Below are 25,512 nucleotides of genomic sequence, written 5' to 3'. Positions count from 1 at the left end.
TAAAAAAAAAATTAGGTTTTTGCTTTATTTCCTCTGAGATCTATTGATTATGTATAGATTATTGTAGTATAATAAATGAAATTCTAGGTGTGTGTGTAGCCAGCAATTTATGGATAACTGAACAAGTATCTAAACTGGATGTTGAAGATTGTGAATATCAAACTGTAGCTTAGTTTGAATAAAACTCTCTGCAAGACAGAGTTTGAAACAAATGCCTTAACCTACTGTTACGTGGGAGGGTTATGACAATAATTATCAAGCTTCCCTACACCTTGCACAAGTATTTTGAGGAGCCTTGTCAAAATACCAGGTAAATTACTGCCAAAAATGCAATAATTAGATGAGTAATGAAAAAGTTTTCAAATGGAAGTATTTAAAATCTTTTCATGCAGTTAGACATATTTACAGTCATCACTCTTTAGTTGCACAAGCTGAATTTCCAGTGTTCACCCATGAGATTTCACTTGTGTCTAAGCTGAAGGGAAAAAAAGCCTGTTTTTCCTTTGCCTTGAAGGGGAAAAAGCCTGTTTTCCCTTTGCTTTACTCTTTTAGAAGGAAGTGACTATTCAGGTCTAGAAGGAATGTGCTGTACAATCCTCAGGAGCATGGCTCATGTCTGTGATATGTTTTCTGCCTTTTTTATGTAATCTCAACTACCTCCCATACATCTCAACATCTGTGTGACTAGTGGGGAAAACTGTGTTTTGTTCAAGGATTTTTTTGGTGCTTTTGGAATGCTAACTTGATACATGACTCAAACCTGAAGCAACATATTCTTGAGTATTGCTTCCTCTGCTGTCCTCTCTCACTTTTCTGCCCTCTCCCTCCTTTCCCCCCTGGTTTTGTGTGGTTTCCCCACTGCAATCCTTGGGTGTTGCCTCTTCTGTATCATCAGCAATGTGCACTCACGCAAAACATGGGATGTGCCCCACTTTGTGTGGACCTGATGATTTCTGGTCCCTGAGCAGAAGTCCTGATCCACTTATTTCCACATTTATGGATGCAGCTGACAGTCACCTGTCAAGGTTTAATGAGAACAAGAAGGCAACGTTTTGGCAAAGTGTTTTGGACAGCTCATCTCCACAGTTTGTTGGTTTGGGTTTTTTTTCACTTTGGTGTGAGAGTTTCTGAAATGTCAGAGGGGGAAAAAAAGGTTTTGGAAAGGAAGCAAAAGAGGACTCATAATCAAAGCAAAGGAACCTGGATGCTTGCTCAGGAATGTTTTGAACCTGAAATCTCTTTAATCTGGGCTGATTTCCTTGCGAGGCATTGTATGACCAGGGCAATTGGGAATGGCACAGACTGTTCTCAGAGTGTCTCTTTCCTGTCTCTTCGTTGTAATTGATCCATTTCTGCAACAACAGCTCCTTCAGGGGCTAAACTTAGAAATCTGTTGAACTCAGAACAAAGATAAAGCACTGGCAATTGCCAGCTCATCGTTAAGCTCTGTAACGTAGTCTCTCCATTTAGGCATTAGTTGGTTTCTAAAATCCCAGTAGAGGAAGTACAAAGAATTGGGCTGTCTATCTAATCTTGCACTCTAGGTTTATGAAGGCTTTTCAATTCATTCACCATGAAAGTGGTGTGGATTTTTTATTAGGCTTTTGTTTGGAGGCAGCTTTTAATCAATAATGCTCTATAATTGCAAATTGTTATGATCCTAAGAATTTTAGTTTAAAAGTGGAGAATATTAAGATAGTCTTGTTAATTCAGGTTGTTTTTATGAAGCAGGAAGGATGGAAAGTGTGACATTCATGAGATGAGCTGTGCTTCAAAGTGCTTGAAAGTTCACATGGGTAAATGAATAGGCAGTAAAAGAAGTAGGTGTTAAGGATGAAGTGACTCTGGAGATCTTCTAGTCCAACCATTCTGCCAAGGCAGGCTCACCTAGAGCAACAGACACAGGTGGTGGCCAGGCAGGTTTGGAATCTCTCCAGAGGAGGTTCCCCAGCCTCTCTGGGCAGCCTGTTCCAGTGCTCAGCGCTTTTTGCTCATATTCAGGTGCAGCTGGCTGTGTTTCAGTTTGTGCCCCTTGCCCTGGCACTGGGCTCTTGTCACTCACCCTTCAGACATGTGGATGCACTGATAAGATCCCTCTCAGTCATCTTTTCTCCAGGCTAAACAGGCCCAACTTTCCCAGGCTTTCCACCCAGGAGAGATGCTGCGTTCCCCTCATCATCCTCACAGCCCAGTGCTGAACCTTCCCCAGCAGCTCCTTGTTGCTCTTGCTCTGAGGAGCCCAGACCCAGCCCTGCCTTTCTCTTCTTCCCTTCAGAGGCTGGAGGACTCAAGCCCAGACATTTCTTTCCTGTGTGGCAGCAACTGATAGATGTTGAATTTGGGCAGTTTGTTCCAAGCTGTGATCTATCAGGATCTGCAGTTCAGGGGAATGAGAAATGCTAAGGGGAGTATTTTTGTGCTGTTGGGGATGAAGCTCAGCCTCTGGAAGACACTTCTGAGCAGCAACCTGAATTAAAAAGTCACCTGCAAAAGTAGAACTGTGATTGCAACCCCTCACTCTTCTTCCAGTCACTGGGTATTATCTGTAATACTGGAAATTTGAAACTAGTATCTTCATGTCCTGAGGATGAAGACAGTTGCTTTTACAGTAGTGTTTTATCCTTACAGAGCAGTTAAATATGTCCCATGTTCATCTTGTCCCTGGTTTTGAATACATAAAGTCATAGCTGAAGTGAATTATCTATGTTTATATATGAACTAAAACCACTTTTATTGTTTTTATAATTCAGAATGGTTGCCAAACCAGTGCCAATGAAGATTATTCAATACTAGTTCTCATCTTTTTTTTTTTGTGTGTATATATATATGTGTGCATTTGTGAGTTTGTACACTTGTGTTGTTACATGCCATAATGAAATATTCTTAATTGTTTTCACTGAATTGATACATTTGATGCACTGGATTTACATAATTGAGCTGGAAAATCAAAACTTATTGCCTAATACTTTTCTTTCTCTCTCTTTCACAGTCATAATGAACGAAAAGTGACCTGCAAACATCCAGTGACAGGACAGCCTTCACAGGACAATTGTATTTTTGTTGTGAATGAGCAGTAAGTGCCTTCTGTTTCACTCTATAAAACATAGGCTTTAAAGCCCATTAATAATGAAGTAAGATTCAGTGATTACTAGTGGCAATATTTATTTTTTCCAAGTCAGATCAACATGTAGATAGTTTTACTTGTTTAAATCACTTGAAAGCAATGATAAATATTTTAAATTGTTAAGATAGAAAACATAGCGCAGATTAGTTGTATGATAGAAATGCATCACATTTATGCACTGTATGAATTTCCTCTTATCACTTTAATTGTTCTGTAATTTAAGTAAACAGCCTAGATATTATATAACAATCAGATAAACTTCCAGAAAGAGATAAATTTTATAATCACTTAGGGACAATCACAAGCTGTTAATCTGTAATGTTTTGCCTGATAGTTTCTCCTCAATTGATTATTTCCTTGGCCAGTTGGGGCACTTTCTGAATCATTGGATAATAACTCAGATTTGCTGTCTTTGCATTAGTTTTTTAGAGCAATACATGAAGGTCTGCATGGAGCTCATGCCTGAGCTCAGATTTTGTTGGGGTTCTGGGTGTCCTCCCCACCACCATTGCTGTAACACATTACATGGTGGCTCCAGTGCAAACCACCAGAACTGGCCAAATTTCACCAGTGTGAAAGGGGGGGGCAAAGCCAGAGGGGGCCTTTGGAGAGCATTTCTTCCCATTTCCATCTCACACTCATACCTGTCTTTTTCCCTCCCACCAACACCTGCTGCTAAGAGAGAAATTCTGATTTTAAGCAACATCTTAAAATTCATCTATAACAGGTTGGAGTTTAAAACACAGTGCAGGTAACTCTGCAATGAAGTGTGAATTGCTTTCAAATTGGAAAAGTAGGACACAGGCTGTACAAAGCTACATCTAGGGGTGCTTTTTATTAGCAGTCTGCACACACAGCATGTTCCAGTGCTATTACATATTCTATTTTCAGGACTGCTGCAGCAATGTCATCTGAAGAAAAGAAGGAACGACCTGTAAGCATGATATCTGAAGCAACTAACTATAATCTGGCATCAGATTATGCTGCTCATCCAATGAGCCCTGTGGGCAGAGTAAGTCTTTATGTCCAAATAAATTAGAACTAAAGTAATTCAGTTATTCCACAAGGTGCTAGACAGTGCTGTGTATTAGTGTTCCACTGAAAAAGAGAAACAACACTTACATATTTTTCAGGGCACTCAACTTCTTCCAGGTTTGATTTGGAAACTCAAATTGTCACTGTAGCTGTAATTTTTATCAGGTATCTCAGATCTTAATGACTTAAACTGACTTTTCTGATCTGTGTGAACAGCAAAACCCTGAGTGACTGATGAGGCATCTGGGCCAGCACTGTTGCAGAAATTGCTCCATCACAAACAATTGCCTGGATGCGTCCAGGTAAAACAGAGAGAGTTGGGATTGTGAGCAAGAAGTAGTTGTGAGAGAGGTGGGAGGTGACCCTAAATATCAAGTGGCATTGGGCCAGAGCAGAAGTCCTGGCTTCCTAGAAAAATTCCTGCTAAATGGTTAGGAGAATCCCAGGATCACCTTAATTTTTGTTTTACTTCTCCATTCACCCAGTTTCTCAGGAGGTTAAGGTAAATGCCCAGATGTTTTTACCAACTTTTAGGTTTATTGGATAAAGCTGATGAGCCTATTTTGTGCACTTTTTTATTTTTTTTTAATTTTCAGGTTTCCTGAGAGAGAAGTGCACTTGCTGCAAAATTAGGAAGTGCCTTAAGTTTTTTAGGAGACCAAGAAAACAGCTTTTTGATCAGTGATGACAGACAAGAGCTGTCATCTCTTCTAGCCAGTAGTTAACATTTAAACAAGAGGGAAAAACCCTGTACTTCAGCTAGTCATTGAAAATGCTAACCCTGAGAAGTGCTTTTTCAGAAAATCAATCCAGCCTACAAGGGAAAAATAAACTTTGGAATATGTTCTAACTGAGAAAATTCCTTAATGTCAGAAACTTGGATTGAAATAATTGACTTACCATGTGGTAAGAAACATTGCAAGGTTCCTTCCAGTGCATTTTGGAAACTTTTTTGTTGTTTTAAATATCTCATGAGACAGGCAGAATCCTTGACCTACGTTAGAAAACTTATTTAAAAACTTATTTTATCAGAAAAGTGTCTTAATCTATTAATGTTGCTGGGGGGAAAAATAGAGAGTCACGGATGTATTATGAACAGTAACAAAATCCATCTCAACTTTCATATGATCATGTTTAAGTCCATGCAGGAAAACCAGTTTAAAATACAACAAACTAGAAAACCCCCAAACAACAACAGTAAAAAACAAACTCAAAACCAGCTAAGTCCTAAAACAACCAAGCAAGCAAAAAACCCCAGGTAATTTCTTGTTAGAGTCATAAAAATGATGTAGAATGCAATAATTACATGGCTAGTTCTCTCAAAATTCATTTTCTGGGAAGCAATCTCAGGTCAAATATGCAAAATTAATTACAATTTAGGAGCATGTGTCTTACATTTTTCTCACTTTTCTTTCAAAAGAGATGAAAATGCCCTTTAGCCTAGTGTTTGTTTCATAGTCTTCGAGAAGGAAATTGAGATTTCTCTGGCCCAGTTAATGTGATTTCTTCTACTTTCATTGATTAATGACACTTTAGTTTCCTGTGAAAATAACATTTTGAAAAAAATAGATTGTTCTGTTTCTCATTCCTCCTGTTCTAGTTATTTAAATGCACTTAAAATATTAATATGATTATTGTGGCTGCATGTGTCATTACTGTACATCAGTTTTCAAATGTGCATTTGTCTGAATTAGTGTAACACCATTTAAAAACTGTTGTTTTTGGGGAGGTGAATGCTGGAACGTAGAACCACAGCGAATATCAATCTGCCTTTTCTGGCAGCTATTCAAGGATAATGAGTTGAATCCTTTCTAAAGATAACTATAGATACGGCACCTGGGTTGTACCTGGATACAAAACTGATTTTCTTTTGTGTTTTTACTCATGTCTTCAAACACTATAAAGCCTAGAATTCTTAACTTTTGACTATAATATGTATATATAGTGTGTGTATATATATATACACACACACATATATATGTGTGTATATATATGTATCTATAGTGTATATATATAATATAGTATAATGCATATTATATATTTATTTTTATATATTATATACATATATATGCAGTATTATATTAATATAATAGTAGTATTGTAGCACAATACAACAGGAATAAAATGTTGGTGAGGGAAGTTACAGAGAAGTAATTACAGAGCAGAAGGATGCTTCGTGTGGTTGCCAAACCAACTTTTTTAGGTGGTTTTTGTTTTAAGAGATAACTCATGATCACACCTGATACTGGAATGCAGTGAGGAATGGAAAAAAGATTGGGGTACAACTGAAGTTTCCGACAGTTAAGGGGTACAGGAGAAACTTTTCCTTGCAATAATGTTAATTGATCCCCGATAGATAATGGAACTGGAGAAGTTTCTGTTTTGTGTCAGAAAGACTCTCAGGGGTCTGTTGCTGACCAGAGGCTAATATGAGGTGAGACAAAAATCAGTTCCTGCTCAGTAAAAGTCCTAATTCTAATCTTCCTTTCACACTGTATACATGAGGGGGGCCAAATAACATATTACAGCTCTGTTAAGTGCTGCTTATTTCCTGTAGCTTGGAGTGTATTTCCAGACATGAAGGCACTAGCACAGACCCCTGGCTGTGAAAACCCACAGGCTTCAGATTGCTACAGAAAGTATTTATTTTCATCTCTCTGTGGCATAAAGAAATTGGTCTTGTAATTGTCTTTCTTTTTTTAATCTTATTTTTCTCCCTGCTGTCAAAATCACTACCTAGACAAACAGGATTGTGTGTCATAAATTGCTTTTTAATGTGTAAAGTCAGTCACATTTCCAAACACCCTCTGCAGTTCAGATCTGCTGCTCTTCATTGCTGTCCTGATTATCAGCAGAATAAGGTGAACACATTTTTCTTGCAGAAAGTGGTGTGGAGTTAGCCCAGGACAGCTCCTGGTGACTCCAGTGCAGCTGGGATGTTTCCCAGTGCTCACAAATATTAATCAATTTGTTTATAGATATTTCAGTTCAGTCCAGCTTTGAATGGCTAGTGTAGGTGTAGCCATTCAGCTCTGCTCTGGATCCAGATTAGCTGGAAATTTCTGATTAACAGAAATTAAAATTATTCATTATTATTATTATTAAAAATCATTAGCAAACAGCACAGTGAACAGGAGGGCTGTGAAGAGCATTCCTAGTGCTCAGAGCTGGATGTCTGCACTGTATTTTATGATTTATATTCAGACCAGCCCAGTAGTGCTCCTTGTGCATCTTATATTTTAGTCCTGCCTAAATGGAATCCAGTTTCCTTTGCTATGCAAACCAGAGCACACTAGGAGTGAATGATGGGGAGATTTGCTTCAAGAACAACCTCCTGGTTCAAGCTAAAATGCTGAGGCAGAAACCCATTCAGCTCATGGAAAGCTGCAGCATTGGAAGGCACCAAAATTGCCAACAAAATCCAGAAAGCAGCATCCTGTTGTTTTGTGGTTTGGAAGATAATGGAAGCCTTGAACACCAGAAACATATTTTTAAACAGAAGTTAAAAGTAACAAAGATACAGATTTGTACTCTCTAAGTTCACATGCAGAAAATTTCCTTATTTGCAAGGTTCTCAGCCTATGTTTTTCAAATTTATATGCAATAAATTTTATGTTAATTAATGACTTTTGTGCTAGTTCTGAAACTGGTAAAGAAGCCTCACATATAAACCCTGTGTTTTCCTACCAGCTAAGCAGAGAGAAAAGCTGTTTACAGGGTGCTGAAATGTGCAGCTCCAGTTGCTCACTGGTCTGTTATCCAGAGTTCAAAATCCTGCTGGGTGTTTGTTTTTTCAGTTTTGGAAACCAGTGAACATCACTGGCTGGACATCCTGGCTTCTTTTTCAGCACTGGGTTTGTGCAGGGTTTGTTCCACAGGATCTGATTTTGGAGGCAGCAGAGTTGCTGTGCCTTGGAATGGATCAGATGGTAGCAGGGGTGTGGCTCTGCTAGCTCTGTTGCCTTCCGAACCTTCCAGACACTGATGGGTGGTTGGATCATTCCTTCACTTTCCTCTCTTTCTCTTTGCCTTCTCCAGAAGCTGGAGCTGGGCAATATGTCCTGTATTTTTAATTTTTGTTTTTGTGCTATGGGGTAAAAAGTACTTGAACCCTTCAGTTCTTTATTTTTATTTTTTTCCCTTTCACAGTTTGAGATAATTAGTTATGAATGGGATATCAGGGATGGCCAGGGATCCCATAACAAAGGAGGAGATGATCTAAAGTCTGAGAACCCATAATTAGTTTATATACTCACCTACAGTGTTTCAGTGTCCCAAAATACTCATTGTCTTAAGGTTCAGAGTTTGTTGTGAAGTTATTCTCTTTATGCAGTGTGTGGCAAACTAATTACAAGTCATCTAAAGTGTTCTGTGTATTAACTAAAATTAGAAAGCACTTGTGATGCTGCATTTAATTGAAGGAAGTTTGTATTCACAGTTGGTAGGATGTAACCCATTAAAACTCTGCTGTTAGCTCAGTGAAATTGGAGTCAATATGGGTTTTTATCAGGCCTACCTTAGAGACAGCTGCCTAAATTATCTGAATTCGTTAGGCTTGACACAAGTGCTTGGTTGTCTTCAGAAGCATCCTCAATGCATTAGCTATTTTTACAAGTGTAGGAATTCTGGAGCGCTCTTGAGGAGTTCTGAACCTTTAGTAGCTAATATTAGAGTAGGTGTGAGTGTTAGAAATTATTTCTGATCAAAGTGTTAGCACAGCTTTTGTGTGATATGCCAATACAGCACTCATACAGGTTAACAGAGAGATATAGTTCACTTTATAGCTGCATTTTTTTATGTTCTTTGTTATGTATTCCTTTTTCACAGCTGGCTGTCATCATTCTCGTGGCTTCTTAGAAATCTTTGTCCATTTTGCACTGATAGAATTTTTCAGAAGAAAATGTTGAAGTTTTTTACTTTTATTCTTAATTAGGTTTTCAACTGCTTACTCTGTCTTGCTTTTCAGAACTGAGTCAAATTTCTGTATCTCCAAGGGAAATTAAAAGCACTCTGATTGTTTTTATATTCCCTCATGATTCTTGCAACAAAAAAATATAACATTTATTTTGTGTTGTAGACTCTAGGCAGGCACGTATAACTTTTGTAATGTTATTTTTTTTTGCCAAGTGGTGTTGTATTTTCCAGTTAATGGCATCATTGACAGAAGCTGCACATATTTTTAAATTATGTTCTCAGTTTATGATTTTTTAGCTACTCTGAAGCATGAGTAAAACCCAGCTTAGTTCTGTGATGAGTGTTGAGAGAATTTCCATAGAGAAGTCCCACACCTCATTTGCAACAGAACCTGAGTGGTTGTCAAGCTTTCCTCCTTTAGGAATTTTGCATAAACTCATGATTAGTCCCAGTAGCAGAGAGAGGGAAGCTGAAACTCAGGATTATCATACTGTCTCAATCCAAATGGTGGATTGGAAATGCAGCTTTAAAAACTTATTTGAACTTGACTTCTTCTGCACAGGAGTGTACTTTGCTGTATCTCATGGTGTCTGAGGCACCAATTCTTACAGGATTTAAAACACAAGTAAATGTTCAGCTCCTTTAGTTGCAGAGAAAACTTTCTAAATGTGGGCTGAGAAGATTAAAGTGTGAATTGGCAAAGCACTGCAGGTTTCTTTGTGCCTTTTCCAATTTCTTGTGGTTATTCAAGTAGAAGGATGAAATCTAAAATGCTTTATTTTTCCTACTTCTCTTAATCATAGGTGATCATTGCAAAATTATAAAAAGTATAAGTAAGAGTTGATGTGAGCTCCGGAGTTCCATGGAAAGGTTTCTAAGTAGACTTTAGTGCAAGCAAATAAAATAATGAATATTCAAACCAACCAAGAGATCACAGAACAAAGAAGGAATACAAAAAAATAATTTATTTTAGGAAAGGGGGAATTATATCTTGTTGGAATCAGAACAAGTTTTCATGTGTTAGCTCAGTGTTGGAAGCAGGAAAGAGTGGGCTTTCTTCCCCAGGTGATGTAGTTTTTCATAATTAATAATAGTTCTGTGAGTTTACTTCTCTTCCTACAGCTCAGTAGGCATTCTACTTACCTTAGAAGAAGGTCAGATATTTGTAATTTGGGTTTTTTCTTATTTTGAAAAAACCCCAAAACATCTTTTGGTACTTGTCTTGGGATTTATCTTTATATTCTCTGCAGAAGAAAGGAAAGAAATGCTGAAACCAGCAGAACCATTGTAGTAATTATTTATCTAAAAAAAGAATAGAGTTTATCTTCTGCAGTCCCCTAGAGGAGCATATATAAGATAAAGATCTTAGAGAAAAGAAAAGCATTTTGATTTTTGTACAGTTATTGTTGTCATGGTTTCTATAACATGTTCAATTCAATTTAGACATCACGATCTTCAAAGAAGGTTCATAATTTTGGGAAGAGATCCAACTCCATAAAGAGAAATCCTAATGCACCAGTTGTCAGAAGAGGCTGGCTCTACAAACAGGTACTCAGACCCTCCTCACCCCCTTCTTTTTTTTCTCCTCTACTGTGTGATACAATAGCCAACCACTTCTAAAAAGTACAATGATAGCAATAGCAGAATGAAGCTACAAACTGTGTTCTTCAATTCATTAACTCCTTACTGGATATCAGTCTGATACAAATAAGGACATCAGCCAAGTAAAGAACATTGGTAGAGTATATATATAATGATCCTCTCTAAAAAAAGCTGATGTGATTTCAGGTATGTAGAGATGATGGGACAAAAGGTGTATGACCCAGAATACTGGAGGTTTTTAAGTTTCTTTTGTTAGACTATGTATATTTTTTTTTCTAAAAGTAATATTTTCAACAAAAAATACTAAGTGGAGACATTTCTTCATATATTTCACATAGGTATGTCTATTTCCTTAATTCAAAGATAATCATGTTAAAACCAGAGATTTTTTTAGGTTTTCCCTTGGAGTGTGAATTAATCTGAAGTATGTGCTCTTTAATATTGGGACAGTGTTCTAGCCTGTAAGTTGGTAAATTTGCTGTAAATTTGCTCTTCTGGTTAATATTACAAATCTGTTTTTAAAATCCACCAAGAAACCCTTGAGAACTCATTAATTTAAACTCAGCTGAGACAAATGTGTGTATGTAATTTTGATCTACATTGTCATTTACTGTGCCTACTCAGATAGACTGGCATGACCTGCATAGATTTCTGAGTGCCGGTGATGAGTCAGTTTTTAAAAACTGCTCAGATAATAAGATCTAGAAGTGTCTATTTAGTGGAAGATTTCCTCAGGTTTAGACAATCCTGTGGCCTCTACTCTGAGAGCGAAGAGAATTCTGAGATGTGAATGCTGAGAGTGAAAAATTCTCACGAAGGTGATTCTCCTCACAGATGAAGATGCACCACAGCCTCTCTGGCAACTTGTGACAGTATTTCACCATAAAAAGCTTTACCTCTGCTGAGGTAGAATTTTATGCTTCTTATTTGTGCCTGCTGTTTCTTTTTTTGCCCTTGGCAAAAGTTTGGCTCCACATTTTTTATAGTCTCTCACCAGATGTTTATACTGATAGGATGCCTGCTAAGCTGCTCTCTCCCCAGACTAAGCAGTCCCAGCTCTCTCACCCTGTTTCCATGTGAAGATGCTCCAGTCTCTCAGCCATCTCCATGGCCCTTTTCTGGGTTCCCTGCAGTATGTTCATGCTCCTCCTGCACCAGTGAGCCCAGAGCAGGAGCAGCACTGCAGCCAGACCTCTGTGGTGCTGAGCAGAGAGGAAGGATGTCCTGGCAGCACTGCTGATGCAGTCTGGGATGCTGCTGCCCTCCTTTGCTGCAAGGTGCATTCCTGGCTCATGTTGGTGCAGATGGAGAACTGAGCATTTCCCTCTGTTGAACTCCAAGAGAACCTTCTCTGCCCAATTCCCCAGCCTGTCCAGTCCCTCTGGATGACAGCACAACCATCTGGAGTATGAGGCACTCCTCGTAACTCCATGTGCAGACTGACTCAGGATGAGCTCAGTGTGCAGCTCATTAATGAAGTTGTTAAATTGTCTTGGCCATGGTGTTGACCCCTGGGGCACACCACGAGGCAATGGCCACTCTCTCCCTGGCGTTGGCACTTCAACCAGTCTTTAATCCACCTCAGGGCTGGAGATGGTTTATGTGGGAAATAGTTTAAATGCTGTGATGTTTGATTGATGTTTGTAAGAAAAGGTGCTGCTGTGTATTTCCATGTTGGGGTAGTCATTGAGAGCCAATTTAGTCAATTTTATCAACAGAGATGATCTCCAGAAATGTGCAGTGAAAGCTTGTGCAGGTTTCTTTCTGATAGTAAAACAACATTTATTTAATCTTAGAGTCTCTCAATTTTTATTAAATTCAGGGTATGCTGTCTCAGTACATGTAGTGATCCTCTTCTATCATTTTTCTGCTAATTTTTAAATCCAGAGCCAACTCCTTTTTTGGAAGATGTTTACAGTGAACATACTTTTTCTGAATAATGTTTCCTAGCTAATTCTTGGTTTATCCTTTCTTCTTTCAGCTCATTTCCCCAACCCCAGAAAGAGCAGAGCTTGAAATGCAAGGCTAAAAATCATCCTGACTTTTCTTGGGCTGGAGAACTACCCCAAAAACAAACCCACCTGACAGTTTTTCATTAGAGAATCCCTCTTCTTCATTGTCACAAAACCTATTTGCTACAAGAATATTGCTAATTCACACATACTTTTCGTCTTGGAACACATTAACATATTTATAAATCTGATTCTGCCAGGATGTGTGTGCTGTAGTGCTCTGGCTTATTTACACTGCAGCAGTGGTGGCAGTCTTTCATTCTGAGTTGTACGGTGTAAATTGGTTATAAGCATAAAAGAAAATTAAATTGCTGTAGGAATAAAATATTTGGGAAAGAAATTTGCTCTAGATATATGAGTGGTAATAGAAGACAAAGTTCAGCAGAGAGTTCCTTCAGAAAACAAAGGAGGATGTACCTGAAGTGTTATCTTGCTCATTAAGAGGAAAAAAACTTTTTATTTTTTTTAAATTAGTTAAACTGTAGATTGTAATCTCTATCATGCCTGGAGAAAAGGAGGCTCAGAGAGGGTCTCCCTACTCTCTACAGCTGCCAAAGAGGAGATTGTAGTGAGGTGGGGGCTGGTTTCTTCTCTCAGGTGACAAGAGACAAGACAAAAGGAAATGCCCTCAAGTTTTAGGTTGGATATGGGAAAAATGTTCTTCACCAGAGGGGTTGTCAAGCATTGGAACTGGCTGCCCAGGGAAGTGGTCAGGTCACCAACCCTGAAGGTGTGATTAGATGTGTTAATGTGGCACTTGGGGGCATGGTTTAGTGGTGGACTTGGCCGTGCTGGTATCAGCTGGACTCGAGGAGCTAAACGGCCTTTTCCAACCCCAACAATTCCATGATTCCCTGCTCACTTCAGGATTCCTGGGTCCCAGCCTTTGTTTGCAGTGACTGCTCAGGATGAGAAGTCAAATACTTAAAACAGCCAAAAAACTGAGCTGGCAACACACACAGCACAGTTGTGTGTTGAGTTTTTATCTTCTTTTTGCCAGGGTCAGGATTAAATTGCAAGATGGAATTTCTCATTGGGACTTAGATGTTCATTCGTTCTTATCTCTGTCACAGTCTCACAAACCCGGAGTTCTACAACACTTCACTCTAATAAACTAAAAATCGAGCCATATCTCTCTCTCTACAAGGCCTTTTAAGGATAAACTGTCCAATTAAGACATTACACCTAATTATTTTCACTTTTAACCCAATAACCAACCACCCGTGCCTGCAATGGAGATTTTTTTATCCAATTGCACAAAACCACCCAAACCCATAGAGAAAAAGGGGAAGAAGAAGCACCAACCTCCACCCTAAAACCTCCATCTTGCTTTATATCTATTACTATGTTCTAAACCCTTAAACTCTAGGTTTTCCACCCTGTGATAGCACACACTATCTATTCAAACTCCACAGCCACAATCCCGGTTCTGTCATTCCATTTGGGAAGCCTTCGCAGGTCAATGCAGTGTTCTCTTGGTGGTCAGTGCCTTGCAGCACAGAAAGTCTGAAATTCTCAGTATCCAGGGTTCCAGCAGCTGTGCAGGGCCTGTTTTGTGCTGGGAAGCAGAGCTGTCCCCAGTGTGTTTTCTGACTTGGCCCCTGTGATTCCTGCAGGACAGCACTGGGATGAAGCTGTGGAAGAAGCGCTGGTTTGTGCTCTCAGATCTGTGTCTCTTCTACTACAGAGGTGAGTTCAGCTCCTGAGAGCTTCCTTTGCTAATTTTGCTGGGAGCAGATAAATTTTGACACACTAGTGAAATGTAAGAAATAAGCTGCTGCTTAACTTTATGGATTAAAATAGTTGTATAGCTGTCAATATCCAGACCTGCTACTCTTATCTTCTTTTTTTTCTTTCTTTCTTAATTACCAGTTTCACATAATTGCTTCCTGCCTGCCAGGCTGTGCTCAAAGGGCAAGCCCACTCACAGCCACCTTTGTTACTAAATTCTGGGTTATAGTTGTTCTCACAGCTTCTGTTGCTAGAAACTAAATATGTCAGGTTAAATGTGATTTTTATGTGAGTTAAGTAGCTGAAATGGGGATAGGGAAGGGATATGATGCAGGGGAGCTGAAACTGCTTTTAGAATGATAAAGAGGATATATATGCCTTTGGGAACTCTAATCAGTGTTCATGAATACTTATAAGATGGAACATTGTCCAATTCCATATGAGTAGAAGTCTCTGCTGTATTTTGGAACAAAAGAATCTGTTAGTAACCTCACGTAGCTAGATCAGACTTTCAATGGAAAAATTAGCTGCTTCTCATTCTAGTCTGGAGTTACATGGGTTAGTGATCCCGTCAGCACTGCAGGTTATGAACTGGAGTGCTCCTCCAGAAACAAATGGGACTTGGGCATAAGGAAACATGGGCAATCCTGAAATAAGGTGTACAGCCATTTTAGTTTAAAGGAGGCTGAGAGTGAGGAGGATTATAGAGCATGGCAAAATAGAGGAATGTAAACAGGGCCACCTGCAGTCTTAACTGTGGGTGGAGGTCAACAAAAGGTTTCAGTTTGGGATGAAGCTTTGGAATTGGTAGGACTGGTGCTGATGCTGGTGATGCTGAAAGCAGAGACTGATGAATTTCAAATGGTGTTCTCTGAAAGTGCAGCACGGATCCAATCAAAGGCAAATCAGGTCTGAAACAAAAGCTCTGTTTGCAACTGGTTTAGCTAACAAATTCTGAATTATTCAACTGTTATTAGGCTTGTTTCTCTATACCAAGTGGTACACATAGTTGGATAAACCCCTGCTGAGTCAAAAATCAGGCTGAAATTCCAGTTATGGAGACATCAACTGACTGATACAGATACACTGTGGTTACCTAAGTGGTCATTGCATACTCTGTGCTATTTACAGGTTTATTTTAAACACCTCTTCAGGCTCCTTCTTCAGAAAGTTGTAAAAAGAGTGCTACATTATAGCTGCCTTAAGAACAGATTAAATTGAGTTTAAGCACTGCATAGGAAGTTTGTCAAAATAAAACAAAAAAAGCAATAAGCAAAACCAGCAACAAAATAAACAGCTCTATAATATTTTTATTTTCTACATGGCCCAACATTCTGAAATACAAGCAGAATAATCTAAATTGTTTTGTGATAAGTGTGGCTTTTAACTGTCACTCCATAGAACATAGTTAAAACTGTTAAACTGGAATTAAATGTATGCAGTGATAGTCCAAAATCTATTAGAAGTGGCTGATAAAATATAAGAAGCTTTTATTCTAAACCCTTTTAGATTTCTGTTAATTCTCAGGTAGTGAAAAAATAGGTAAGGGAGGGTCATGCACTTGCTCCCAGATCAAACCACAGACCTGTTTGTGGTTGTGCAGTTGTGGTTGTTGCGTTTCTTTGGTTTTCTTAGTAAGTCATACTAAACTCCCAGAATTGTGTTAGAATATTAGCAGCTGAAATCCAATTTATAGATGAAAAGAAAAATCCACGTCATAGTATTTTCTCACAGCTTAGAGAATACTCTTTTTCTGTTCCCCCGAGGCATGAAGGACCATCCACTTTCATATTGGAAGGTTGTTGTTGGCACAAATAAAAGTTCTTAGGACTGTACAGAAGATTTGCTGCTTTTCTTGTGTACTTTTATACACAGCACACAAGTAAAGATAATATGGGGCAGTGGGATGTGGAGATAAAAGCAAACATGATTGGGAACAGATTTTTAAAATCTGGAACTGGAATGTGGCAGCATGTCTTTAACAAAGACCAAAGTGCTGCAGACAAGCAGCTGTTCAGTGGAACAAAAATGCTGAATGCTGTTATGTGGCACTAGTTGGGGGGTTTACTCAGTCATCAGTCAAAATATGATCTAGGAAAAGAGAACTTTTCCCCCAAACAGAAGTCCAAATAAAGTAAACCCCAATGTTTGCCCAATATGGATTTGGGGACAGGGCACATTTTTGCGTGTGGCCGGCAAGGAGTCAATATTTGAAGGGAAGGTGGGATGATTTCATTCATATTTAAAGGTACTGCTGAGTTGCTGGAAGTAAATCCACTCCATTTCTTTTCTGCCTTATCATAGGAATGAATTTATGCTCAGCTCTGCAATTAAACGGCTATCCCAAAAAGCACAGTTTTTCCATCTCATCTGTCATGGGATACTCAAGTGGCTGGGCACACCTTTCCCCATAGAAATAACTTAAATGAAGGTTTGGCTTTTCAAAATCTAGGAGTAAATGAGAACCTGGAAAAGATTTTTAAGTCTACACATAAGCAATAGCTCTGGCGTGCTGTTTAAGTGTATTGTAATTCTTAATTTTTAATTGAAATTTTGCAATGGCTGTTTTCATCGTAATTTCATAGATTTTTTTGTGGGTATTCAACTAAGAGAAGTTTTATGGTGGACAGTCTCTAAGATAGTGATTGTGAATAGAAGTTCTGTTCATGAAATACAATTAAGACAGACTTTATGAAATGCATCCAATTATTCCATTAATAAAGTATAATTGGATTTAAAAGCTGGTTGTGGCTTTCAATTAAAATGTCATTTTTTTTATTATGATCTGTTGATCTAAAATTTTATGTAAAACAAGGCTCTGGGAAAAGGGTATTTGTTTTGGGGGAGAGCTTTTTTTTTTTACAAATTATCTGAAATGTGTGCATTCTTACAAATGGAATGTAATTGAGTGTAAACTCTTTGTGGGAATTATAATGATAATTCATAATTAAATATTATAATGGAGATTATGTAGCATAATATGCCGGAGATCAGAAGAAGAATATGCACATTTTCTCTAAAACGCCAGCAGTCACAAGCAGTGCTTCTAAGCACTTGTGCTGTCAGAGGTGTTTTTAGTGAGCAGGCAGTAGATGTGTGCTGTTCTATCTCGGGGTCTCTGTGGTCGAGATGACCCCGAGGTGTTAGAAAGTCTCTTTTTCCCAGCCCAGCAATCAAAGAAGTAGTCAGGATTCCTCAGCTCTGGTTTTCAAGGTTGTTTTTTTTTCTCTTATCTATTCCATTCTTTCTCTGACCTGCTGAGATCTGTCCAGCAGGTTGGTTTGTGGCACACTGACCGCCCTTGGGGTGGTGTTATCTTTTTATACTAAGAACTACGTGTACTTTATTTACAGTAATTTTCCAATACCTATCACCTATGTTAGACAGTCTGTCTTTACTTTAAACCAACCCAAAAGTGTCACCATCACAGCAGAAGATGAAGGACAAGAAGAAGAAAGAGGAAGAACAAGGCGCACCCAAATCGCTCCGTCTTGGCTTCTGAACCCCCATTCTAAAAACCCAAAATTCTGCTTTTCCACCTTGTGACGATCATTCTACTTAAACTCTCGTGGCTTGTAACTCTTCACATAAAGTTGGTAATTGTTTCCATTGGTTAAAATCGAAGCCGCAGGTGTCTTTGTGCCAAGGTCTTTGAGCTCCTTGCCAGGGGCTTGAGCCATCCAGGGCAGCCAGAGGGATGTCCTGGGTTCTGACAATTCTGGTTCTTTGTCACTGAATCAGGGGCTTGCCTTCCATCAGCTCTTCACAGTTAATCTGGATTTCTAGTTCTTAATGCTTCTTCTCTGAGCTAAACTTCCTGCTCATGCTCCTGTGTGGCTGAAGGAGTTTCATGAAGTGTCAGAATGCAATGTTTTGTGTCCAAGGAACAAAATGTTGTGTGTCCAAGGGCCATTTTCTAATACCAGTGTGCATCCCCAGATGAGAAGGAGGAAGGAATCCTGGGGAGCATACTTCTGCCTAGTTTCCAGATATCTGTGCTGTCTGCTGAGGACCACATCAACCGCAAATTCGCCTTCAAGGTGAGGGGAGCAGCTTTGCCATCTGATTTTGTGTCTGAAAGCACAAGAGCCTGGTCACAAAAGCTCATTTTATTGAGTTGCTAATAGTAAATTAGTAAATAATACATAGTAAATTAGTAAAGAATACATTTGTACCCTGGTTCGTTTCTTTAGTTCTGGATCTATATTATATAATCACATTCTGCTTTCTCTGTAAGAAATGCCGGGATGACTTCTCAGAACAGATGTATGAAAGTTCCTTTTATTAGAATTTGAATAGTTATTAATAAACTAAAGTATATTAATAATAAATAAAAATAGCCATAAACTGTTTTTGGGTGTTAGAAATTTCCCTGCCCTAGCAGGGAGAAGGTGTCATCGCTCATAAAAATTTTTTTCTTCTTAAAATCGATTCTTGAAATTGCCCTCTCTTCTGCATTTGAGGACTTCTCAGAACAGATGCGTGGAAGTTTCTTTTATTAGCATTTGAATTTATTGACAAACAGCTTCTGAGGCTGATTTTTGCATAATAGAGTAGCAAAAGTTTCAGGTGCTTAGCCTGATGTAAACATAGACAGAATTACTAGAATGGGGAAATGGATGGATATCACTTAGTAGCAGGTTTTTTTTGTTTTGGGGGTTTTTTTTGTTTTGTATTTTGGGTTTTTTTTGGTAGTTCATGGGTCTTAAATCCTGTGTGGTGAATTATCATTTAGAATTATGAACCAGCATCTGCAGCTGAATTTATCCCACTAATGAAAGTTCATTTGTTATTTAATATAAAGTATCTTTGCACATAAATAAAAATAAGAACTTATTATCACTTAAATCACAATATTACATGAATCACTCTTAGCAGTGTTTCGTGACAATCTTAAATCATGATATAAATTACTTTACTAAGCATTTTGTCCTGACTTTTTTTTATTGTTGTTTTATGAGCTCCTTTTGGCACTTTGTTTGGTCTCCTAAACCAAGACATCATTTATTTACTATGGTAAGTATAAATTAAAACTTACTGTATCATTCAGACTGCCAAATTCTATGCTAAAATTTTATTTATGTGAATTATATTAATCTACATTAATGAATGCTCAATATCACTTTTAGTAGATTGAAGAAATTTAAGGGCTTTTTGTTTAATGTATTAATGAAGAAGCAGCTACGATTGAAAATTACAGGCAGTTATTTGGAAAATATGAATGCAGTGACGAAGAAACACTGTAGTGTTCCTTTTGATTTTTTTTTTGAGCATATTATTTGAAGAAATATTCTCAGATAAAGCATTAGAGTGAATATGCAGTAACAATATTTGCCTCTCTTCTTTTACAGAATCTTACATTTTTATTGCAATGACCATGTCATTTCCAATCAGGCAGCTCATCCAAACATGAGGACCTATTATTTCTGCACAGATACAGGGAAGGAAATGGAGTTGTGGATGAAAGCCATGATAGATGCAGCACTTGTTCAAACAGAGCCTGTTAAAAGGTAGTGTGGGTTGACAAAACAGTGGGACAGTGTTGTTTCTCTTGCTTAGTTTGATTTGTTTAATGAAAGACTGGTCTTTAAAATAGAATGTAAACTGGCTGAAGTGATTTCTCCTTATATTGAAGACCCCTTAGTAACTGGACAGTGTTGGATAAAATTTTGAAGTAGCAAAAATAATCTTAAGTTAATTTCTGAATATTGGTTGTCAGGAGCTAGAAGAAAAAAAATGAACTATCCCTCTAGCCAGTGGCATCAGAAGAAGTGCAGTGACAAATTCTGTGTGCAGGCATGTTTGACTTCCCTGCCCTCCTGACTGAATAGCAACAGCAGCTCAACTGGTGGCAGCCTTGGGCTTAAAGCTGTCACAGTCCTCAAATTCACAGCTGGAGTTTGTGGCTAAATTAACCACTTGTACCTGTGGGCGACCTGTGGGGAGCCATTCTTGTTCATCATTAAGCTGTCACTAAATTTATGCTTACCTGGTCTGGAGCCTCACCTTCCTGTGCCCGTGTGTTGACAGTGAAAAGCAAATTACAGCCAGAAGCTTTGTGCTCTCAGAGACTGAGCCCTGTCTGCTGCTGTCTCTCCAGTGAGAGTCATTTGCTCTCAGAATGTGGTCCCTAGGGTCAGCTCCCTGGCATCTGTAATGGAAACCTCATCAATTGAAAGTTTAAAAGCTCCTCGTTATTGACAGCACAGAAGTTATTGCTGATGGCTGCTGTCACTTGATCTGTTCTCCACTCCCTTAGTTCCCGCTACCCTGGAGCTAAATAAAGTCAGCAATGCTGAGGAACTCTGAGTTTAAAAAAGTAATAGAAAAATCTCATAGACACAGTTTCCAGAGAAGTCTAGAAGTAATGAACTTTATCTGAAAAATTTGGTTTGTATTGCAGATACAATAGTAATTTACATATGGAGAAATTATTAAACCAAATCAAACCCACTTCACTTCAACCAAAAATCACATATCAATTGTATAAACACTTAGTGGAGGAACAAAACTGAAGGGGGTCATTCTCAATCTTTTTCTGAACTGGTGAAATGACCTTCATTTGATATTTGCAATACTGTGAATATCTGTCTGCCTGGATATCACAGGGAGAACAGGCTTGCCAGCAGCCAAACAGTTGTCAGAAAAGCAACTTATATAACACCATCTTGTTGTTTTGATTAAGCAAGAAACCTCAGAATGAAATAGAAGAAGATGTGACCTCTTTGAGAACTTTATTCGTAGCCTTGAAATAATTACTTCAGAGAAAATAGATTTCAAGACCAAGTCTCAAAAAAGTTAAAAATCTGTTAGCTATAATAAGAAAGAAAACCCTTAAGACATATGTTTTCTAAAGAATCCATCTTTTGGCCGTTTTTTAAGTTCTTAAAATGAAACATAGCAGGATATGATCTTATGTAGAAGAAATACTGTTCCTTCCCTGTAAAAATCTGTTAAGTATTAAGTGTCTTATTACCTCATCTCTAAGTAACCTGAAGTTTGGCATAGATGGAGCTTAAGCATAAATGGTTTTGGTTCAGTCAAATTTGGCAGTGCTTTTGTTACTGAGCTCTGTTTTTTTAGAGGTTCTGACGTTCCACTGAATACAGTTTTCAACAGACTGGATACTTGCAATACAATAAATGAGTAATTAAGAACTTGCTTCCTTAAATATTCATGTAAACTAATGTTGGGCCACTTTTGATTCCTGTTCATATAAAATGTCCAATGATAATTCAGGAGCTTTTTACAGTATAATTCTTTAAACCTAGAAATCAAGACACTTCACTGCTTAGGGTACTCTGGAAATCAAATCCAACTGTCTGTTAAACCAGATCTTTTAAATAATTTTAGCACATTTTTTGTCTGTTTTTCTGCAGAGGTGAGTTCCTTGGAGAGGATAAAGATAAAAGGAATATTTAAAACATTAAGTTAGTGGGAGGGGTGTTGCTAAGTTTTTTATAAACTACTCTTATTTCCCACACATAGTTAGCCACATTAACCACAAATGAGATACTGAAGTGAGAAAGTAAAAATGTACCCATTTCTTTTAGAACTGGTCTTTATTAGCAGCAGAAATATTCCCTTCTAATGTTTAGCTGCAGGGAAGGACAAACAGTATTTGGCCCTATTGACTGAACTGTAATTACTCCTTTCTAAACAGTTTTGATTTTACCTAGATAGTACATTCAAGTTTAATAATGTACTGAGAGACCTATTAAAATAATTAAAGCAAGCACTTCAGTCAGTGAGGAGCTATTGAAGCTTATGACTCAAAATATGATCTCAAGCCCCCTCTCTGGGTGCTTGCTTGTGTTTGTAGATGGTAGTGTCCACCAGCACAGTGATTTACCATTTTACCCTAAATGCTGATTCTCTGCTCTCACAGGTTTGAGTGCCATTTTTCTGTCCTTTCACTGTCACCTTGTGTGCTGCAGCCTTTGTTTCTTCTTAGTGATGCAGCATGTACTAAGAAAAGATTGTTTTTTTCCCTCCTGGGGTAGTTACTTTCCCTGAACAGCATAAGCCAGGCTGCCAAAAAAGCACTTGTTAGCATAGAGACATCCACAGTGGAGGCTGACTGACGTCAGTGTGCTTGGAAAAAATGGCTTTTCCTTTTCAAATGCCTCTGCCTAGCTTTGTTAAATCACAGCCCTCCTGTCCATCTGATCATTAATCACATGCTCCCCTCTCTCCAACCCTTTCAGAATTATTTCTTTATATAAACCAGCATAAAATAGTACTTCTCCTGTACTGCATATTGTACATATGATTCCATTTTTGTGGCAGAAATACATAAATTGCATTCAGCATATGCTGAAAGACCCATGTTCAATGCTCATTCTCTTCCTCTATCCCTATCCCATCCTCAAACAGCCTGCCAGCTTTGTTGAATATGTCTTTGAGAGCTAGCTATAAATATGGAGCCAAATATACATATGGATTTATGTTTTTTACATTTGTTTCTGATAATTTTTCCCCATATGGATCCTTCAGTGTGGAAAGAGATCCCTTGCTCACTCAGAATTGACTGATTTGGTTCCACCAAGTTGAGAGAGCCCAGCAGGCTGTTTGAATGTCAGTCCTGCAGGCTCTACACCATCCCAAGGAGTATAAAATACAAATGTTTGGCTCCGTATAACCATAGTAATGAGGGATACAACATGAGGCTGCATGGAAAAACAATTCTGTGATTTTGGGAGTTGCTGGTTTTTAATTAAAACACAGTGGAAAGTATGAGAGTGTGAATTGAGCACAGTGCCAAGGCCTGACTTTGCCACTTATTTGTTGAGTGTCCTAGAGATGCCACTCTCCCTCTCCAGCATGGATTTTCCACCTTTTCCTCTGCTCTAAAGCCACCTGAGAAAGATTTATATTAAGTTTTATGTTATATAATGGGGTAGGTGGTGCTATTGAGACACACTACAAATATTAATGCCCACATTCAGGATTATTTGCCAAGGTAGTCTTTATATTCATTTGTAAACTCCAGAGTGCTGGCTGAAAACTGAAATCTTAACACCCTTTTTTTACTTGATAATTGTGGGAAATGGAGTTTTTAATTCACATTCCTGTTGGGAAATCCTTTGGTTTCTGGTAGAACACTGGGGTAGTACAGTTTTGAGGGAGTGAGGAGGTGGTCCTTTTCTTTTCCATAACCGTGAGAAGGAACCTAGGCACAAATGTTTGGTCTTGGGAGTGATTTAAGATCTTGGGGGGGAAAAATAAATGGCTTTTTTTCATGATGGGGTAAGCAATAATGCTTACAGCTGTGTGTGTAGTCAGTCTTCTTGTGCTCCTGGTAAGTTGTGTGTGTGATGGCCTTTTTACAGACACTTGAACTGGATGCAGTTATAAGGATGAATAATGCATTTTTTTTTAAAAAGATGCAAAACAAAACAAAAAGTTAATTCAACATCCTCTTAAAATAAAGTGTTGTTCTTAGTTTGGTTTTATACAGAGATGTAATCTTAAGAAATTATATCTCTTCCTCTTCTTTCCTCCCATAGCAAAAAATGCAGAGAAAAGCATTTTAAAGTGGTGGGGTTATTTCTCTAGTGAACTAAACCCAAAAGTCACTTTTTGAGCTGGAATTGAAATTCTGGTCCTCCTAGTATGGCAAAAGATAGAGCCTCTTGACATTTTGAAATTTTAAAAAGAAGATCACTAATAGAACTGCACACATTGAGTGCTTGTGTAAATACTGTAAAGCAGTAGCAATTCTAAAAATATCATTATTTCTGTGGTACAGTTCCTTAAGTCAGCAGCTATTTTCCCCCTTAAAATTGGAAAAAGCCACAGTCATTTTCTGCAAAATGTGTGCCAGCCAAAGTGATAACACACCAGAGAAACCTAATTGATACCAGTGACCATGAAAAGTCATTTGCTTTCTTGAAAGGAGCTCATTATATGCTAAATTCAGCAGTATTGTGAATCACAAGCTGACTTTGAAAACCATCTGAATTTCAGGCTGTTGACATTTGGAAGCTGTAGCTATTGGAGAGCCACTGAGTATTTTCACCCTGTGAATTTTCAGCCCTCCAGGAGCTGAGCATCTACTTTTTTCCGGCTCTGGCTTTATTTCCTGTTGTGCACATGTTTTCTAGGGGGTTAATTGACTGTTGTGAATTTTTAATAAATGACCTCCTGTTATAATTGTTTTTAAAACAGCAAATAAAGAGAAAAGTGTAGAAGAAAACAATACTCACACTTGCCAACCAGGAAAACCCCAAATCAACCAACCAAAAACCAAACCCATCAAGCACTACCACAAATCCCCAAACAAAATTAAAAACAAAAGAAAAAGAACACCAAAACAGCAGCAACAAAACCCCCCAACCTCTGCTTGGTCATTGTGAAAATGTCCTGGGTTTTTCTCTCAAAGTCAAGATATTGTTGTAAAATATATGGTCAGGGGTTCACTGAAATAACTTCAAATTTTCTATTACTATTTGTAAGGAACATTTTTTTGGTATTATAACTTGTCATATGTTCCCTTCCAGAATAGAAAAGTTCACTGTTGAAAATACATCGCCTCGGGAGGTAAATAACATTTCAAACCATCGGGTGCTAATTAAGCCAGAGGCACAAAACAACCAGAAAAACAGAGAAGTGAACAAAAACGAGGAGAAGAAAGCTTTGGAAGCTGAAAAATATGGATTCCAGAAAGTCGGGCAAGACAGACCATTGACAAAAATCAACAGTGTGAAGCTGAACCCTTTGGGATCCGAGTACAGGACTTTGCCCATAAGCACAATTCCAGGTGGGCACTTCAGGCCTGTCCATTTGAATGGATCTGAGAGTAAATCTATGGGAGTTGTGCTGGCAGATGTTGGGGATGGAGCCCATCATAACGCGGACTCCGAGCGGGTCATGCAGAGAACCAATTCCATGCTGCAGCTGGAGCAGTGGATTAAAATCCAGAGGGGGAAAGGACAAGAGGAGGAAACAAGAGGGTGAGTACTGGGTAATTTTATTTTCAGACTTTCTAGTAAATAATACATTTGTACCCTGGTTAATTTCTTTAGTTCTGGATCTATATTTTATAATTGCATTCTTCATTCTCTAAGAAATGTCTGGGTGACTTCTCATAAC

General features: G+C 38.3%; 1 protein-coding gene across 16 annotated transcripts in view; it reads left to right on the top strand.

The window, feature by feature from the left end:
- PLEKHA5 (pleckstrin homology domain containing A5) overlaps nucleotides 1-25,512 on the top strand; it is a 158,906-nt gene that overhangs the window by 88,511 nt on the left and 44,883 nt on the right. For all 16 annotated transcript variants that reach the window (XR_013182247.1, XR_013182246.1, XR_013182248.1 and 13 more), the window contains 7 exons: nucleotides 2,990-3,073; nucleotides 4,016-4,136; nucleotides 10,517-10,621; nucleotides 14,304-14,376; nucleotides 18,358-18,458; nucleotides 19,813-19,928; nucleotides 24,921-25,373. Coding sequence is in view for 13 of the 16 variants with exons in the window: in XM_077178124.1 (XP_077034239.1) it covers nucleotides 2,990-3,073; nucleotides 4,016-4,136; nucleotides 10,517-10,621; nucleotides 14,304-14,376; nucleotides 18,358-18,458; nucleotides 19,813-19,928; nucleotides 24,921-25,373 (1,053 nt within the window). In the remaining 3 variants the exon portion in view is untranslated. The remainder of the gene's footprint in view (nucleotides 1-2,989; nucleotides 3,074-4,015; nucleotides 4,137-10,516; nucleotides 10,622-14,303; nucleotides 14,377-18,357; nucleotides 18,459-19,812; nucleotides 19,929-24,920; nucleotides 25,374-25,512) is intronic.

The sequence above is a fragment of the Agelaius phoeniceus genome, chromosome 5 (assembly GCF_051311805.1).
Source record: "Agelaius phoeniceus isolate bAgePho1 chromosome 5, bAgePho1.hap1, whole genome shotgun sequence".
Classification (NCBI taxonomy): domain Eukaryota; kingdom Metazoa; phylum Chordata; class Aves; order Passeriformes; family Icteridae; genus Agelaius; species Agelaius phoeniceus.
Note: the sequence above shows the minus strand (reverse complement) of the source record. Positions and strands in the feature narration are given on the sequence as shown.